General features: G+C 40.9%; 1 protein-coding gene across 1 annotated transcript in view; it reads right to left on the bottom strand.

Annotated features, from left to right (window-relative positions):
• Positions 1–3075: 3075 nt before the first annotated feature.
• LOC134654600 (uncharacterized) overlaps positions 3076–20510 on the bottom strand; it is a 62077-nt gene continuing 44642 nt past the window's right edge. The window contains exons 5-8 of the mRNA XM_063510069.1: positions 9700–9864; positions 7679–7770; positions 6241–6379; positions 3076–3344 (exon numbers count right to left, since the gene is read on the bottom strand). Coding sequence (XP_063366139.1) covers positions 3076–3344; positions 6241–6379; positions 7679–7770; positions 9700–9864 — 665 coding nt within the window. The remainder of the gene's footprint in view (positions 3345–6240; positions 6380–7678; positions 7771–9699; positions 9865–20510) is intronic.

Below are 20510 nucleotides of genomic sequence, written 5' to 3'. Positions count from 1 at the left end.
AGCTGTCAAAAAGGGACTTCCACTTGTATTACAAGTTACAAGCTTTTGATAAACAGGGCACTGATCTTTATCACTTACTATTTGTCTGTGGCTGTATTTATTTTGTGTAAAATTGGTCAGATTCATAAAAAGTACACTCAAGAAAATACTCATAAAAACGGGTCACTTACTAAAGAATAGAAATAGACTCATTTTGACTGCTCTCAAGCCATTTATGTGGTCTCCATTTTACAAATAAGTTTATTGCGATATAAAATCATCCGTATAAAACAGTGTAAATAGTGAGATATGTAGAGATTCATGATGTATGAAGCGTGCTTTAACACTTGCCACTTAACCGATATCTACATCACAGTGTGTGCGATGCCTTTTGATATTTAATTTACTTATATTTATACTGCCGTTTAACACATTCAGTGCCGAAAACCCGACTATCGGGTATTTTATGATTTCGTTCCCAGGCCGGACGACCCGATAGTCGGGATCGTGGTACTACAGCTTTATATAAAGAAATGTTTATGGCCTGGTGCGGATGTCTTGTTTGGCTGGGTGGCAATTAATGTGTTAACCTTTGAACGTGGCGACAATAATGCTATAATAAGTGCTACAGCGTATGTTGTCAAAGTAACCTTCCACATTTGCTATACGGTTTACATTTGCTAACTTGGCTTTGACAGATGGACCGTTCAAAAGGTTAAAGGTAAAAGATTTTAATAGGAATTAAGTGTAAGATCAATGTGGCTAATTCCGTCATAGGGACTATTCCGTCCACGAGCGTATATTTCTTTGATTTGGAATCGTAGGAACAAAAACCATTTGCTTTTGATTGCTGAAACTAAAAGCAATCGCTGCTTTGTCGATGAATTTATCAATTTTGTTCGTTGTTCGAGAAAAGCGGTAATGGAGGGAAAAGCCCCTATAAAGGAATTGGCCACATTGACCTGAGATACCTTAGCCGTATCGTCCGAGATGGTTAGGCAGACAATGCTATACAAATTTTACTATGGAACCAGTCAAGGAATTGTAAAAAAATATATTTGTTGTGGTTCCCGACTTCGAAGTTGGTCTTACAGTAGAAGTTGTTCAGTATGACCTACCCATCTCTCGCATAATATGGCTTAAGGAAAATACAGCCTGTATTTTAACACATTCAGTGCCAAAAACCCGACTATCGGGTATTTTATGACTTCATTCCCAGGCCGGACTACCCGATAGTCGGGATCATGGTACTACTCCTTTATATGAGGCAATTTTTGTGGCCTGGCGCTTATGTTGTTTGGCTGGGTGGCAATTAAAGTGTTAAAACGTGCATTTTATAAATATAAGCAAATATCTTGGTTTTGCATATCTTACAAGCTAAATATACTTTAGGTACTAAATTACTTAAGTCAGGTAAGTCCAGTGACATTTACAAGTTTCATTTGCCTTAGAACTAAGGTGCGTATTTTGAGAATAATGTATCAACTTCACGTATTACTTTTCAGGTCATTTTTGGTGTCCATCTGTACACTCGGACAAATCCTTGGAATCATAGTTTCTTTACAAATAGTTATGTTAGAAAACTCGTAGGTACTGTGTACTTCATGGTTCCAATGTAGATATAGATACCTAGTTCATGTAATCTGATGACAATCGTATCTTAATAAAATGTATTTAAAATTAAGTTGGTGGTAAATAAATCGTTTAAGTCGGTTCTTTTTTTAATATAACGTTTTGATTGAAGTAACTGATATGTAGTTTTAATTAACTACAAAAAATTTATACGTTACGTGTTGCCATAGCAAAATAATTGTTGTTTAACTATTTTTACTTAAATGTGGATTTATCCATGTCACCAAATAAATAATGCTTAAATTGTTACAATTTAAGTTTAGTGTAAAAAATTGGTCTAAATTTATGTCTAAACAAGTAAATCAAGGTCCTTGTAGTTTTTCTTAGTCCTAATTTTTGTGGCAGATTGACACAATTTTCGTAAAGGTGACGTTCAGATATCAAATGCAGCTATATACATTACTGTTGCGGCGTCATTATTGTCGCCGCTGTATCTGTCAATTTAAAATGTGTCTGTGACGCTTGCCGTAGCATTACTGCCAGATGATTGACAGATGCAGCGGCGGCAACAGTAACGCTGCAATAGTAATCAATAGTTGACATCCGAACGTCATCTTTATTCGATATTAATGATATTATTTATTAACAGGCCGATTGCCATTTGGCCGAAGATTCGGTTTCCGTCAAAAAACTGCCGAACGCTCTTGGACCGAAGTTTCGGTTTAGGTATAAAAATCATACATATCAGTTTTGGTTCCCATCGAAACTAGAGCAAAACCGAACCTTCGGTGAAAAAATCCTAATTCGGTGGGACACTTGTTCCCAAACAGACTCACACATTCGACACGGTCAAATAGAAATCCCCCGAGCGTTTCTTATCACTTTCACCCGTCACCTAAACCTCGGTACTATGCGTCTGTATCCGCACCTTCTTCTGACTGCCGTTCCGGTTGAGCGGCGGCGAGTGGCCTGAGTACCCGGGGTTGGGTATGCCGAGGCCGGGCGCGGGGCGGGGCTTCTTCAGCGAGGGTTCCCAAACAGACTCACACATTCGACACGGTCAAATAGAAATCCCCCGAGCGTTTCTATATTCACCTGTCACCTAAACCTCAGTACTATGCGTCTGTATACGCACCTTCTTCTGACTGCCGTTCCGGTTGAGCGGCGGCGAGTGCCCCGAGTAGCCGGGGTTGGGTATGCCGAGGCCGGGCGCGGGGCGGGGCTTCTTCAGCGAGGGTTCCCAAACAGACTCACACATTCGACACGGTCAAATAGAAATCCCCCGAGCGTTTCTTATCACTTTCACCTGTCACCTAAACCTCGGTACTATGCGTCTGTATACGCACCTTCTTCTGACTGCCGTTCCGGTTGAGCGGCGGCGAGTGCCCCGAGTAGCCAGGGTTGGGTATGCCGAGGCCGGGCGCGGGGCGGGGCTTCTTCAGCGAGGGTTCCCAAACAGACTCACACATTCGACACGGTCAAATAGAAATCCCCCGAGCGTTTCTTATCACTTTCACCTGTCACCTAAACCTCGGTACTATGCGTCTGTATACGCACCTTCTTCTGACTGCCGTTCCGGTTGAGCGGCGGCGAGTGCCCCGAGTAGCCGGGGTTGGGTATGCCGAGGCCGGGCGCGGGGCGGGGCTTCTTCAGCGAGGAGCGCAGCGGCGAGCGCGTGATGGTGCTGGCCTCGGAGGCGCCAGTCAGCGTGGTCGCCGTCGTGTTCATGGAGGCTACTGAGCCGTGGCCGTTGCTGCTGTATGGCTTGCCCGACGCGTCCGTCATCGAGATACCTGGAGAACACAAGCAGAATAATGTTAGTGGTGGTAGTTGCTATAACTGTTCCAAATTTCAGCTATCTACGTCAAAAGGTTTCTGAGATAAACACATTTTTCTCAAAAATGGACGGCAAAGTCGACGTTGCCGGTTAAAAAATAGGTCGCGAAGTGCGTAGTTTATGGTCATTAAAAAAATTAAAAAGTTAAAAACATTGCAGTCTCGATTTTGGGACTGCAATGTTGCATACAAATTCCATTATATAACGAGTTCCAAACTTTTTAAAACTTTAAATGGCCATATCAAATGAAGGCATAGGTCCCTTAAACAGCCAAACAGATGATCAGCATTTATTATTATATAAAGCCTGTAACAGACTATCGCACCGCACCGCGACCTTGGAGCGTCGCACTCATAAGTGAGAGCGAGAAACATATATCTCTTTCTCGCTCTCACTTATGGGTGCGACGCTCCAAGGTCGCGGTGCGGTGCGATAGTCTGTTACAGGCTTAATGTTGGTACCGCGACTATTTAGGTGTTTCAAATAGGTTGGTGTATTTTCAGCAGAAAAATACTTCTTTTTTTTAAGGCGGCAAGCAATCTTTTTAATGGTTTTACTTTTTTATGTGAAAATTAGAACGTTGCTTTCGTAAAATATGTCTATTTCTTGCACCATTTTTGAGAAAAGCACTATATATGACTCGGTTGGAAGGCTACTTGCTGGCTTCGGATTCAATTAAACGGACTCCCAAGGTCGTCCGTTTAAAACGAATCCTCAGCCAGCAAGTAGCTACTTCCGAACCTCGACTATAACTGATTTGCAAGACCGATATGATCCCATAAGTGTACCGCGAACAAAGTTTGTGCGGTACACTAAAAATGGTGGGTAGGTAATAAGGAATAGAATACATTTATTCGTAAGCACACAAACGAGACAAGACATAATATAAAAGAAAACATAAGATAAGATTGAAGTGCCACGAAATGGCCTCATCTCAGCATGTTGCTGGTGGCTTCCAGCGCTGGTCTTCCGATGAGACCATCAAGTGAGAAGAATCACGGAGGGTAACAGACAAGAAGAAAAAGACATCAAACTAACATACAGTGAACAAATAGTTAAATAAGAAAAAGTTACAGCAAGAAGATACAACACCGACTATATTAAATTAAGACTATATTTATATAGTTTGTCAAAGGACTGTCTCATTTCAAACATAGACAGAGAGAATCATACTATCTTTGTTTTATACTAGTACTAGCAGTCAAAAGAAAAGGATGAGTATAGTTTTCTTTGTTCTTATTTACTGACAATTTGGTTTGACCAACTATACATACTAGCATCCTGCATAAGGGTTGGACCGTAAGCCACCTAGGTGCTTTTGAGGCTGCTTTGCGTTCTTTCTTGCGACCAATCTGACCTGGGGCCCGTTTCTCAAACGCTTGTAACTTGTAATACAAGCGAATGTCACTTTTTGACAGCTTTTGTTAGAAAGAGACTTCCACTTGTATTACAAATTACAAGCTTTTAAGAAAGGGGCCCCACAGTTGGTTGGCAACTGTCAAGATTTGCATAGATTGCCATCTGGGGTTGGCAACTTTCAAGGTTTGCATAGATGACGCCATCATAGCTTGCCCCTTTTTCCCTGGCATCCAGGGCCGTAAAAAATAAAAATTTGTCAATTCTATGGATTGACAGGGCAAGATACGATGGCGCCATCTGCTAAATACTTCGGCCTGCCAACCCCATTTAGACTTTGTGATAACTCGCATGCATGTTACATTTACATTACATTGCGATATTGAATCAATAGGGAATATTACGCGAAACTCCCACAATCCATAACAATCTAAGGGTCTCCCACGAAACAAGAAAATCGAAATTTCATTATCTAACCTCTCTATCACTCTTGCATATTCGAACGATAAAGAGGCAGATAACTAAATTCCGATTATCGCGTTTCCCGGTAGGCCCTTTATAAACAAACCGCCTTGATGCCTCATATTTTATTATCTGAGAAAACTTGTCAAAACACAGTTTAAGGCACAGTATGTATAAGTTACTCTGTGGTTTACGATAGGTGCTAGTGCTGCACTCTGGCGGCAGAACATTGCAGTAGGTAATACCCGTATTGACTCTGTTATAATTATTACTCAGAAGTCAATAACGCAGAGTCTGTGCGGAAAGAGATACATTCCACTACTCTTCTTTTTCCTCACAGACTTCCTGAGTGGACGCTCGGAGCGGAGCGTTCGGCGGGGCGTGCAGCGTGGCGTCGGACTCACAAGTGATGTGAGCAGCGTGCACTAAGGCCGCTCCTATACGCTTGCACTTGTTTAAGAGCCAACAGGAGCTAAGATTTAAATATTTTAGGTAAATATACCCGTCTCGCTAACGGAAGCGGCTCCTAAAACTAGTGCGATAAGGACAAGGCGAAAAATCCTGCGTAAAAATATCAAAAATCGACGTTCCGTACTCGACTGTTTCCTCCTCCAAAACTTAACCAATCGTAACCAAATTTGGAAATCTAAATGATTATGACATTATCTGTGTCGGACCGTTTTGTTTTTTGACTAATTGATATCAGTTTTGAATAGCACGCCTCTCATTGCGGCATAGTCAATTAGGCCATTTTGGCCATTTTTGAAGGGCTCTAGCGCCTTAAAAAACAAAAATATCAAAAAAATCAAAACGGTCCGACACAGATATTGACAATATTAATCTGTGTTGAAAAAATCATTGCTCTAGCTTCAAAACCCACGGAGGTAACAGTCGAGTACGTTTGTATGGAGAAATGACCACTCCTGTTGGCTCTTAACATGCACGCCGCACGCCCCGCCCCGCTGCACGCCCAACTCGAGCGTCCACTCGGGCCTTACACTAACAAAAGTTGCGTATGTTATAGCCGTTCTTACCTCGGCCCTCCTTGAACCCAGGGTTGTCGATGGTGGTGGAGTCGGTCTCGTGCGTGGGGTCTCCGCCGCTCCGGCGCGTGAACAGCGCGTCGTACACCGACATTATGAACAGAAGCGAGTTTATCACTATGCACACGATCTGAAACAATACAATACAATCAGTGTTGGCCGAAACTGTAATCGTCCGTTACTGTTTAAGGTTCAATTTATAATGGTTAATGGCCAACATTTTCAATTGCATTAACGTTTCGGCCAACACTGAATACAATAGCTATTTACGATACAAGTGCGGAAAAGAGGAAATTCGAAACGAGTGGCGATAAATTAAAACACTACCGAAGGGAGTGTTTTAAATCGACACGAGTTGCGAATCACATATTCGCACGTGTATCGTACAACGTTTTACAGTACATATGGCACTTTAAAGTTTCGACATACGCACGAAAAGTGCTATTTTACGCACTAGTGCGGAAAAGTAGCACCATATGTATTGTAAAAACTCTTTATTGCACACCTCAATAAAAAAAAACGATACAAATATAAACACAAGCAGAGTTAAACAACAGGCGGTCTTATCGCCAAAAAGCGATCTCTTCCAGACAACCTTTGGGTAGCGGAAATTAATAAATTTACATTTTGAATACGATTATAAGTTACTGCTTAGTAGGGTGGTATTCCACTTGTCCAATTTCTTTGTCTCATGTCATGGCGTCTCACTCTCTTATTAAGCAGAATGTGAGACGCAATACACATTGGACAAAGAAATTGTATAGGTGGAATACCATTTTAAGACGTAATAAAGCTTTACTTTTTATATCAAAAAACTAGATTTTAGAAAAGTAACATAGGAGAAATAATAAAGCGTGTACGTAAAAACTAGACAAGTCAAATCCTGAACTTCAATTACACCACAAGCAAACTAGAACTTGCCACCCATATAGATTGGCACTCAATTCTTTTTCCGGCGAATTCAACAGCGACGAATATTCTTAATATTGAACTTGGCTCTCATTTCACATTTATGTTTTTGATGGGATATTACTTTCAGCCTACCTAGGTTTCCTAGAAGAAACTCATCGTAATAAAATGAATATATTATAAGTCACGCGCCATGTTGCGGAATTTCATAGGAACTAATTTTTTCATACTGAGGTATAATGAACTGTCACCCTATTCGCCAGGTGCGAAGTCGGTGGAGGGGGAAGTGGCGCTGATCGTCACAAACACAGGTAATCTTATGGAATGTCCGCCATTAGTACTAGCGGCAGCCGCTTGAACTAATTTTACTCCATAAGATTTAACGTAGAAAGTCTGCCAAAATGAGGGCAGCACCAGTCGTGCACCTAGCGAATACATGAAAATAACAGCGCCAGCTCTTGACAATGATCATATATTACTGGCCAGGCTATAAGTAAGTAATTTTATGAATGAATATTACCTGCACATAGAACGCCTCTCCTCTCGTCACCCGGAAGCCTCTGTCATCGCCCTGCACGGCGAAAAGACCTGCCGCGGCTATGGACAGCAACGCTGAAATGCACATTTAAAATGTCATTCAATAGAACTTGCTAACTATGTAAACAAACCGCCATACTAAAATTGACACTAAATGTCAAATTACTAGTAACTTTTGTTTACATAGTTCGCAAGTTCTATTGAATAACAGTTTATATAGTGTTATTAACACTGCTGAGCTATTATTCGGAAACGCCGTGTTTGTTAACTCTTTGACCGCCAAAGACGTCATATGACGCGCGCGGCTACAACCCAATATCAACCTTCATGCATTCAGACAAGGTTCATGATGACGCGCCGCACATGATAGGCGTAGCGTTCAAAGGATTAAACAGTAAATACGTTGTGTTTTTCTTGTCTAGCCACTCTGGGCATGTTCTATGTACCCCGAAATCAGAATAACGATACCCATTATTTGGCCTATGTTTTCATTTCTCGAGGTATGGTCAGATGTTGAAAAATCATCCTCCTTGGAGGAGATCATGGCGAGCTGCAGGACTGACAGCACGCAGAACACGCCGAGCACAGAAGTACCGATCGCTCCGACCACACCCGCTATGTGGACTGTACTCTTACCGGCTAACAGCGCCAGCGCTAGCTTCACCATGACGAGGGTAGAGTACTTGAGCCCGACGCGCTCCTTGGAGGAGATCATGGCGAGCTGCAGGACTGACAGCACGCAGAACACGCCGAGCACAGAAGTACCGATCGCTCCGACCACACCCGCTATGTGGACTGTACTCTTACCGGCTAACAGCGCCAGCGCTAGCTTCAGCATGACGAGGGTGGAGTACTTGAGCCCGACGCGCTCCTTGGAGGAGATCATGGCGAGCTGCAGGACTGACAGCACGCAGAACACGCCGAGCACTGAAGTACCGATCGCTCCGACCACACCCGCTATGTGGACTGTACTCTTACCGGCTAACAGCGCCAGCGCTAGCTTCAGCATGACGAGGGTGGAGTACTTGAGCCCGACGCGCTCCTTGGAGGAGATCATGGCGAGCTGCAGGACTGACAGCACGCAGAACACGCCGAGCACTGAAGTACCGATCGCTCCGACCACACCCGCTATGTGGACTGTACTCTTACCGGCTAACAGCGCCAGCGCTAGCTTCAGCATGACGAGGGTGGAGTACTTGAGCCCGACGCGCTCCTTGGAGCAGATCATGGCGAGCTGCAGGACTGACAGCACGCAGAACACGCCGAGCACAGAAGTACCGATCGCTCCGACCACACCCGCTATGTGGACTGTACTCTTACCGGCTAACAGCGCCAGCGCTAGCTTCAGCATGACGAGGGTGGAGTACTTGAGCCCGACGCGCTCCTTGGAGGAGATCATGGCGAGCTGCAGGACTGACAGCACGCAGAACACGCCGAGCACTGAAGTACCGATCGCTCCGACCACACCCGCTATGTGGACTGTACTCTTACCGGCTAACAGCGCCAGCGCTAGCTTCAGCATGACGAGGGTGGAGTACTTGAGCCCGACGCGCTCCTTGGAGGAGATCATGGCGAGCTGCAGGACTGACAGCACGCAGAACACGCCGAGCACAGAAGTACCGATCGCTCCGACCACACCCGCTATGTGGACTGTACTCTTACCGGCTAACAGCGCCAGCGCTAGCTTCAGCATGACGAGGGTGGAGTACTTGAGCCCGACGCGCTCCTTGGAGGAGATCATGGCGAGCTGCAGGACTGACAGCACGCAGAACACGCCGAGCACTGAAGTACCGATCGCTCCGACCACACCCGCTATGTGGACTGTACTCTTACCGGCTAACAGCGCCAGCGCTAGCTTCAGCATGACGAGGGTGGAGTACTTGAGCCCGACGCGCTCCTTGGAGGAGATCATGGCGAGCTGCAGGACTGACAGCACGCAGAACACGCCGAGCACTGAAGTACCGATCGCTCCGACCACACCCGCTATGTGGACTGTACTCTTACCGGCTAACAGCGCCAGCGCTAGCTTCAGCATGACGAGGGTGGAGTACTTGAGCCCGACGCGCTCCTTGGAGGAGATCATGGCGAGCTGCAGGACTGACAGCACGCAGAACACGCCGAGCACTGAAGTACCGATCGCTCCGACTACACCCGCTATGTGGACTGCAGCTGGAAATAGATAATGTCAATTGTTAATAATCTTTTTCATTAAAGTTGTAATTTAATGAGCGTTGGTCATGAGAATTAGAGGTAGTGGGTCGAAACTCAGTCTTAAAAATGAGTACGAAATATCAATTGAAGTTTTTCGGTGAAGAAAAATATCGTGAGGAAACTGCAATGGACGTTGTTTCCCCTCTGGATTGGAAGGTCAGATGTCGTTCGCTTTCGGAAAAAAAATAACAAATCCTGCGCCAATTCTTCAGGTTCATGTTCATTACGGTTTTTGAAATTATTCATATACTTAGGTCTCGATATGAAAACTGTAGGTATATGTCCGGTAATACCAGCATCAGGAAAAATGAATTAGGACAGATCCGTAATTTACTTAAAAGGGCGCAATAAAATGGTTTACCTCTCAACTAAATTGACCCTGAATCTAATCTTATCAGTTAACCTTTTGAGCGGCAAATACTCGCATGGTTACCATTTAATATTAACCTTTATGCATTTCAATAAAGTTTACTATAGTTTCATTTATTTAGCCGTAGCGTCCAAAGGGTTAAATTTAAATTTCACAACCGACCTTTTTATCACATTTTCCCAAGAATATCCAAATGGGCACACATCACTTTAAAAACCAATTAAACCAATTACAGTTTTCAGTTTTACTTATTGCAGCAAATCAGTCGCAACAAGACACCGAATGACACAAAGTTAAACTGAGCGGACACGAAAACACTTTCATCTTGCCTCATTTCACAAAATGACTCACCACATACACTTCAGACTTGAACTACCGAGTTTTTAAGTCACGACTCACTTTCGATCCTTGGTTGAAGTACTATCGGTACTTTTAAATATTTTAATGAGACAGGTGACGTAATAGGTTGTTTAAGTTTTCTTACAAAATTTACCGGTAAGTATGGCTACGCCAAACCGTCGTCGACTGATTTGGAATTGAATTTAGGATTTATGTGATCCGACAATGTTGAAGTAATTCTGAGTAATAGTGTTATCAATATGCATGACACGCGTAACTCGTAAGGTTGCGGTAGGTAAGTACTGTAAGTAGTCAGTCATGCGTCATTATATTAAGACATCACCTGCTTATTAGTCACTCATTAAGAAAAATATCAAACTAATCGTAAACGACTAACGAAATTGCGTCAATTATCTAACATTACGGTAATAAGCAGTTAGATTTTATGATCGTCTCAAAATTCCATTCGATGATGTGAGTGTTTCCGGTGCAGTAAAAAAAGCATTGCTCTTCTTTCTTGTAGGTATCTCACAAAGCCGACTTGCTTTGAGAGATACCTACAAGAGAGAAGAGCAATGCTTTTTTTACTGCACCCGTCTGTCTGTGTCTGTACTAAAGAAATAGTGAAAAAATGTACATACTTTTTCTGGAAAAAAGTTACGAAGTTCACAGTGTCAGCGTGCACTGAAGAGGATAATGTGAGTACATATTTGGGTCATATTTCAAGGCTGGGCATAGTGTTTACATGTTTCAGGTCATTTGCGACAGTTGACAGTAAGTAATGTTGAGTAATGTGGAGCGAAGCATTAGCTCAGCTGGTTTTGCATGAAAATTACATAATGCTTACGACTTATGGCTCCTCTACACGATGGGCCAGCGCCGGCCACTCCAAGGGACGCATTTATGCATTAGAGGGAGCAAGTGATATTGCTATCTCATTCTACCGCATGGCTGCGTCCCTTGGAGTGGCCGGCGCTGGCCCATCGTGTAGAGGAGCCATTAGACCAGACTAGTGTTTATAATGGCTATTTTACCACTTTGTTTTAACGTATGAGTTTTTATTTTCAATCCTTAGCTTTGATATTGCTCTGAAAAGTTCTGAAGGAGACATATAGGAGGGATCTGTACAAGAGACTAACATAATCTATAGGTAGTATAGGTACAGTCGCCATCAGATATATCGGAGCGGTCAAGTCGCTCACACATATCTGAACACGCTTCTATTGTCAAGGCGTTAGAGTGCGTGTTCAGATATTGTGAACACCTTGGCCGCTCCGATATATCTGACGGCGACTGTACACGCAAGGACTATAAGTAAAGCCAGGTAAGGTGAGAAACAGTTTACTTGTAATTTGCTCAGGGCAAGAGAAACAGTATGAAGACTATGAAGTCCTGTTACATAAGTATTTTTATTAAGTTAATTTTTATGCATTAGGTTTATTTTTAGTATTATAATTTAATTTCATTTTTAATATCTTTAAGTATCTCTGTTTATATGTAGTACATGCAGAGGCTAGCGAGTATGTCAGTTTGTCACTGCTAAGGCAGTCGTAGTAAGGCTATTTGAAAAACCATAGTGTTTATTTTCCCTAGAAGTGTTTCCAAATTTGAATCTGCATAACTTCATTCATACAAAGCCCTTGTGAAAATATTTTTAAAACTTATGTTACACACATATTATGCCGCGCTCGGGTTAGCGATTGAGAGAGCAAAACCGAATTTGACAAAGGACTGACGAATTCATAGTCAATGATGAATGAATGATGGTCAACGGTTTTATAGCCTTAAAGTATGCTGTGGTGTAGCTCAAATGTCAGGCCACAGCAAGTTATTGTCATATAACCATAACCCGGTTACATTAGAGATTTGAGCCCACGATTTCGTTGCAGGACGACACTTAGAATATATTTATAACCTAATGATATTTAACGGTGCTACAGAATAAACGTTTACAGGTTTAGGTGACCTGACAATAGCGTTTTCATACAAATCTGCTCTAGCTACAGTGACATCATTATGGCGGTCGCGATCAGCACCGACATGCATATTTAACTATGTGCGGAAGGAGAAGAGTCGTGGAATGTATGGGGCCCAATACATTCCAAGACTCTTCTCTTTCCGAACAGACTACCATGCACTTTATATACTTTACCGCACTCATGTATTTTTTATGCTTTAGCTCCAGCTAAGCGTCATCTAATGTCATGCCATTATAAAGCGAGTACCGGTCACCGAGACAATAGCGCGGCATTGACAACATCAGTCATAAAGTAATTGTCCATTACCTCTGATACACCGTGTAGGGTAGGAGATACGAGGAAAATTGACGAAGGTAAACGGTTACAGGAAATGCGCTTCTTGCAATGTAGAAGTAAAATGCATTGTGAAGTTAATATTCGTAGTTTACGTATTTTAGATGATCCTTGAAGAAACAACATGTATTTAAATTACGTTACGGTAAAGATACGCTTAGCGAGGCAAGGTATCAATAAACTGCAGTCAATCTCGTGGAATTTTAATGAAAACCATTAGATTGCTCGCGTGCTGCCAAATCAAATCAGTGACGTCATACCGAACTGGCTATGTGTCTAGCTCGGACAATAACTTATTATAATAAACGGTATATTGGCAATATTGGAATGCATACTGGTAGGTTATAAAAATGAAAATCCTGTTGTATGAATTTAATATGTTCAGTTTTACTATTATTTCAATTTCCAATTTTTTTTTGTTTTGAAATGTCAGCTTTCTATCTATCACGGTTCTTGAGATCCAGCCAGGCGAACAACGAAGGCTTAGTAATAGGGATAGCTGCTGGTATGCTGGCACTGACAAATCAGGGACCCCATGCAAAGGTCTTTACGTCACGCGAGAAGAAAATCTCACTTCCTGGCCAGGGCAAGACGTAAAACTTTAGACAAACCACGGGCGGTAATTCGTAAAGCCCCAGATCGCATATTTATGGCCCGAACCGAAGATGAGGGCCACAAACACCTGCGATCTGAAGCATTTACGAATTCACCTCCTTAGATATGTAATGTACTATTGTGCCACTCATGCGCACGCCGGCCCGGCAATGCTGTAAGCTGGAATTAAAAAGTAACCCGCGTTTTTTTCCTGCCAGGGACAAACTAGATCAGTGGTCTCCAAACTACCGCCAGTAAATTGTAAGCGGGAGAACCGAACGCCTGGCCATGACCTTCTAGTCAAAAAGTTCCCTTAGCTAGATGATTTACAGCTTTGGTAACTCGGCTTTAATATGAAAATATCGGCAGGTAGGTGTCAAAAAATCATGTAACAACAGACAGAGACGCAAAGCTATATTATAAGTTGTGGTTATTAGACTCCTGATGTAGTTAGAACTGAATACTTTGTATATATATATTATTTATATATAGATTATATGTTTATGTAGTTAGTAAACAGCGGTATGTTTATGTATACGTATATGTATATGTGTATATAGGTTTATATATGTATAAGTATGTTTATAGTTTATGCGTATTTATGAGTAGGTAGTACTGGTTTTCTCTTTATTTATTGCTCTCGTCTTCCTTTATGTGTATCCAAAATTCTTATATTGCTATTTGTCCATATTAAATTGTCTTTCACCTGTTAGTGTTTGATCCTTTCGCATTTTCTCAAAGGTTAGCTGGAAGAGATCCCTTTTAGGGATAAGTTCGCCTTTGTACATAACATTCTTATTTTTGTTTTGTTTTTGTCCGTTTTATGTAAACCTGTTTATGTGCAATAAAGTGACATACATACATACATACATACATACATAAGTTTAGTACTTGTGAATCATGTGAACCTATTCCAAATGAAAAGAACCAGCTTCCGTATCTTATACCATAGGCAGTCTCATATTCCCTCAGGGAACCTGATACTTTCCCCAGTCTCAGTCTATCGACGTATGAGTATAATGAAGTTGGAAACATAGCATAACCCGTAGAACTCACACTGATAATATAATCAACTTTATTACTGGAACCGTTATTCGAATAGGTGCATTTCAATAGGGATTCCACAGAAGAACCGGTTACCTATATCTAATATCTATATCTTAAACATAATATTGTGTACCTGTCTGTGTTGGTGTGAGCGTGGTAAACAAATATACGTGTCGGTTCCATTTACGTCGTAATGTCAATGCCAATTTTATTGTTATGATGATGTCATAATTAGTAAATAGAATGAGTTTGAACTAAGTAGGAAACTGGAGGTTATTTTATTATTATTCTCTTCTATTAGTTCTGGTGGTTATTTTATTACATATTTAAGTTTTCGGTGGTCGCTACCTTAGTGCATACTCGTTGTAATGGTGGACATTTTCTCAAGTCATTTCGGTTTCACGGATGACTTTCCTCTTATGCCCGAGAACCGTATGTAACATGTATCTATGGGTTATACACGCCTACTTTTCTCTAATACAACAAGGATAATTATTTTGCAAACATTGATTAAAAAAAAAGCCCACAAAAGTCACAAAACATACTTAATGGGAAATTACATTGCAAACAGATTCACCGTCACATCACAACACAAACTAAAGAATATAACCGATGATTCAACACAAAATTATACAAGTATTAAATTAAATGCAGTTTCTATTGATACTGCAAGGCGTGACTCAGAGAGACGTGCAAAAATGCCGTCCGACTTTAACGTGTCTGCTGAACTATAGTTCCTGCTTACATTTACTAAACTCTCTAATAGTCGTGAGTTTTATCACGACCATGGTATTATCTAGACTATTCTAGGCCAGTTGGCGTTTAGCACTAGGCTGGCCACTTACAAAAGTTACGAACACATTAGGGATGTACCGTTAAAGACTAGATGTCGTTAAGGCTTAGGATATATTCTGGTTTTCTTTTCTAATGGGTTCCTTGTACTAGAATGTCTAGAATGCTAAAGTTTATCGTCATTTCGAGTTCAGCTAAGTCAAATGCTTAAGATTCATCTGCAACGGTTTCTATATAGGGTAATTCCGGGGTAGATGGCCATAAGGGCGAGATTGCCCATCGAAATATTTCATGGTTCTAATGGCTAGATGTCGCTAGTTCTTGTTTAGTACGCTTCACGTCATGCTTGGGAGCAAAGATATGGCCAAAATTTCGGAGTAAAAAAATGTAAAAGTACATAAAATCCTTGTTGATTGTTTTGACTAGTGCAAATATTTTTTCGAGGGTTCATATTTTACATAGTGGTGATGCTAGTGTCTTATTCTAATGGTGTTATTTGCTTTTGGTGCAAAGTATACGGTTATAGTTTTGTTCTAACCTAAATAAGAATGAAGCTCGAGTCTCAACTTGTTTTGATTTTAGGCGTGGTCTTCTCTCCCGGAAAAAAAAGGAGAGATGGCCAGTTCAAGTTGGGGTTAATACCCCAATGGCCATATGGCCGTGAAGGCAGACTATGGTCAACACTCCCGGACACCTCGGAAGAGATGGCCAATTGTAAAAAAATTTTGGAACAATTTTTCAAGCTGATCGCAATTGAAATAATTTTTTGTTTCCTTCATTTTCGAAAGTCAATTGATCAAAGTTCATGAAGAAAAAAGATTTCTTTAATTACATGTAAACTTATTTTTTTATTGCGTTCTAAAAAAAACCGGCCAAGTGCGAGTCGGACTCGCGCACGGAGGGTTCCGCACCATCAACAAAAAATAGAGCAAAACAAGCAAAAAAACGGTCACCCATCCAAGTACTGACCCCGCCCGACGTTGCTTAACTTCGGTCAAAAATCACGTTTGTTGTATGGGAGCCCCACTTAAATCTTTATTTTATTCTGTTTTTAGTATTTGTTGTTATAGCGGCAACAGAAATACATCATCTGTGAAAATTTCAACTGTCTAGCTATCACGGTTCGTGAGATACAGCCTGGTGACAGACGTGGACGTGGTGGACGGACGGACGGACGGACGGACGGACAGCGGAGTCTTAGTAATAGGGTCCCGTTTTTACCCTTTGGGTACGGAACCCTAAAAACTATGGCCAACTACCCCGGAATTACCCTAAACACAAATTAACTAAATACAAAAATTATATAAAACGTACAATACACGTGCAAAAAGGTAATTCGTAACGAGTGGTGATACATTGAAACACGACCGAAGGGAGGGAGAGACTTCTCGCAGTTGTATCGTAATGTACAGTCGGCCAAAAATGTGGTTTACCACCCTACGGTTGAGGTTCGTTTGAACGTCATGAGACAACAAGGTCGATTGACATATTATGTCAGTGACAATTGTCAACCTTAGCGATCGTTAGATCTCGCAGAAACTTTTGTCAAAACTGGTAGACCACTTTCTTGGCCCACTGTACTATTACTTGAAATGGGATTCGCGACTGTCAAGGATTACTATTTAAGTCTTCTTAGTACAACTACACTGTTATATTTTATTAAATACTCGTAAGTTGCATCCTGTCTAGTAAGTCCATACGTGGTAAAATCATTCAAACCATGCGTTGCTGCAGGCGCCAGACGTATTGTAATTCACTAGATGACTATTAGACGCACTGCGCGTAGGTCTATGTAGGTATGTTCCTATCAAACAGTCATTATATGGAATCAATGGTCGGTAAAGTAGCGTAAGTATATAAGTATGTTACTAAGGTGGTATTAAAAATTAGATAAAGGAAACTGACTTTTGCGGGAAAGTATTTAAGGATATTATGATTACGGCTAAGGATTAGGATTCTTCTACTTTTTATTAAAGTGACTTTTGTTTTTATAGCATTGTAAAATTGTCATTGTCATACTTTAGTGTTCTACGAGGTATACGTAAGGTGACAGTCCATTTCCAACCGCAGCTGCACTACTGTTCATTTTACTATGGAAATTGACAGTAACAGCGACGCGTTCAGTACCAGTAGTGCAGCTGCGGTCAGAAATGGAATGTTACTCTTAATGTGTATACAGTATATATGGGGTTCTTTAAATTTTTGTGCTAATTGTCCTACTACTGCGGTAAAGGACTGTGGTTCCAATACTAGGCTAGGCACATGACTGTAAACCTCGTAAACCTTATTGCAAAAACGTAAGGTCCTCCATGGCCAAATAATGTTATTTCTAGTTCTCGTTTGCGCTCACCAATACATGGACTGCAAGGCAGGTGACTGAGGCGCGTTGCATCTGATTAGATTACTGAGTGAGTCATATGTCCCTGATCTATAACACTAGGCATGCAGAGCTAAATCAGACCATTGTCGCTGGTACTTGGCCGGGATTCTGTATGGTTCTATAAGGTTAGACGATTACGGGGTTTTGGTTGGTGGAAAATGTGATGGTATGACATGCCAATAATGACACATTTAGGAAAATATATACTTTTCGGGTCCCTGCATTGATAGTAAGTAAATAAAGTCGGTTACTCTGTAATGCTGCGATCATCATCATGTAAGTAATCGAAATAAATCTTATAGACACTTTCTTCCTTGTACAGTAGGTATGATATTATTCAGGAGAGAAAGTATAAAAACATACAAGCGGTAAAATAGTAACTTACTGTAATTACAGTACTTCAAGACACTAAAATATAAGACTTTCAATTCGATTGAGGAGCAAATACGTATTTTCTTTGACATTATGTATGCAAATAACAGATAGATATAACAATAATGTCTTCCACTAATAGTAGCATTAATCAATGTCGCGTTATACGCATGAATCTAATATTTGTGCTATTTAATCCAGAGCTCGTAAAATCGGGTGGAAGCTTATTTTTAGGTCGGCCTTCAGAACGCATAGCCCTATATTGAGTGCAAGGGCGCGTCTTACAAAACAGATGCTTCATTCGATTATACTTGAACGTTTGTGGAGTATTGCGTAGGACTCCACTACGAACACAAGTGACTAAGCATCGTTGGCGATAGGGAAAAATGTTTAAGTCACTTATAAGATTTCACTAGGTTTTTTTTTGACTTGAGTGAGCCGAGAGGAAAACACGAGTCATGGCAGAGTAGACTCCATTATGCCAATGAACACGTTATACGTATAAAAAAAGCAATCTGCGATGAGCATATGTGAGATGCTTGACTTATGAACTTTAAAACCTCATCTTAATCTAATAGTAATATGCGTAATATCTCGCTCGCACCAACATACAAGTACGGCCGAGATGCACAGATATCAATAATAAATCAATAACAGATTAAGATGTGATTAGTAAAGTTCACATGTCTTAGATATCTGTTTTAGACAGAAACAGAAAGGCCTACGTAACATTTGATTACCGTTTTAGAATCTTTCTCCAATAGGTTCTGATGTTAGAACATCATTTATGGTGATTTTTTTACAGTTTTACACCGTTTTGGTATGATTTAAATTTTTAGTTCATTTAGTACTAGTAGAACCCCTACACGTGGACATACACATCAGGGGTATCACTGTAAGCAGCGGATGTATACTTTAAACACGTTATATGTACCGTCTCCACCGTACAGCCATAAGGAAACATTCACACGAAATAGTAGATAATACCGCAACAATGACACCCCAATATGGCTAACTGTGTTGAGGTGAATCCTAATCTGTGAAACACCTGTGTTTAGGTACTAGAATTAGTATGCCGACGGTGTTTACTGCAGTTCTGTATATGTCGCGTCATTGTCGGGCTATTGTGAACAAACAAATGATGATTAGATACAGTAAGTGACTGTGTTAATTGTTGCTGCATTCTGCGACCCGTTGGAATGAAGTTTTGTTGCAAGTGTTGCATTTAGTAGTCAAGTCTAATTGAGCCTTTTTCTGGAGTGAACGTTTGACCATTAAATCAGTATTATTTTCTTTACCCGTTGTGTCCCGCTGATATAATATCGCAATAACGTGTCCTCAGAAAATGTGCCTGTCTCAAAGACGTGATTTCCGAGAAAATGTATGGAAAATCAAAAATTCCCAGGGCATTCAAAAGTAACCTAAGCTCGAGGAAGGGTTAATCTTGGAACCATATACTTGATTGTAAATAAAAACGTACAATAGTATGCACTAGTTTTATTGATTCATAATAGTTCATTAATTTTTCAAGCTCTGGAAATGGTGTGAATTACGACACTAGTTTCCACGTGTAAATTATAATGCCACTGGTGTACATTAAAACGTAGGAGGATAGTTATTATCTGCAAGTCACATTTCTGAGATAATATCGTCGTGGTGTTTTTTCCTGTACCTCTAGTTACTGATTCACCGTATTGCTGTATTGCCGCTTCAATGTCGTTTTGTCTCAAGAGAAGTGCCGATGAGATATGATTACGTAGCTTTTAATGTCCGCAGTTTTGCAGAAAGTGATCAATTTTATTTTCGTAATAAATACAGATCAAAAGTATTGATATTAAGGTCTAATATCAAATAGTGTTAACCGCTTTCTGGAGAATCTCGAGAACTGTATAATACAATCTGGTCCATTCTACTTTTATCACCAACGATCTGTCTTCACATTTTGACGTATTAATCGTGACTTAAAGATTTACTATAAATAAAACATAATACAACTCAGTTTAATTAGAAAGTCAAATAGTGAATTGATCAAAAGTGTCCTACACTTAAAGTGATGCCTGTGCTAATTTAAGCAGAAATTCAATTATATTTATACCTACCAGAAGTAAATTAATGATGAAAATTAGAACTTGTTTTGAAACGAATATTATGACGTTTCTGGTGAAGAAAGGAAGGGAGTTAGCGTTACATTTATATAAACACTAGCGACCCGCCCCGGCTTCGCACGGGTTAACAAATTATACATAATAAACCTTCCTCTTGAATCACTCTATTAAAAAAAAAACGAATAAAATCCGTTGCGTAGTTTTTAAGATCTAAGCATACAAAGAGACAGACAGACAGCGGGAAGCGACTTTGTTTCATACTATGTAGTGATATGTAACGCAACAAAACATAT

This window comes from Cydia amplana, chromosome 15 (genome assembly GCF_948474715.1).
Source record: "Cydia amplana chromosome 15, ilCydAmpl1.1, whole genome shotgun sequence".
NCBI classification, from domain to species: Eukaryota; Metazoa; Arthropoda; class Insecta; order Lepidoptera; family Tortricidae; genus Cydia; species Cydia amplana.
This window is presented reverse-complemented; position numbering and strand designations above follow the sequence as displayed.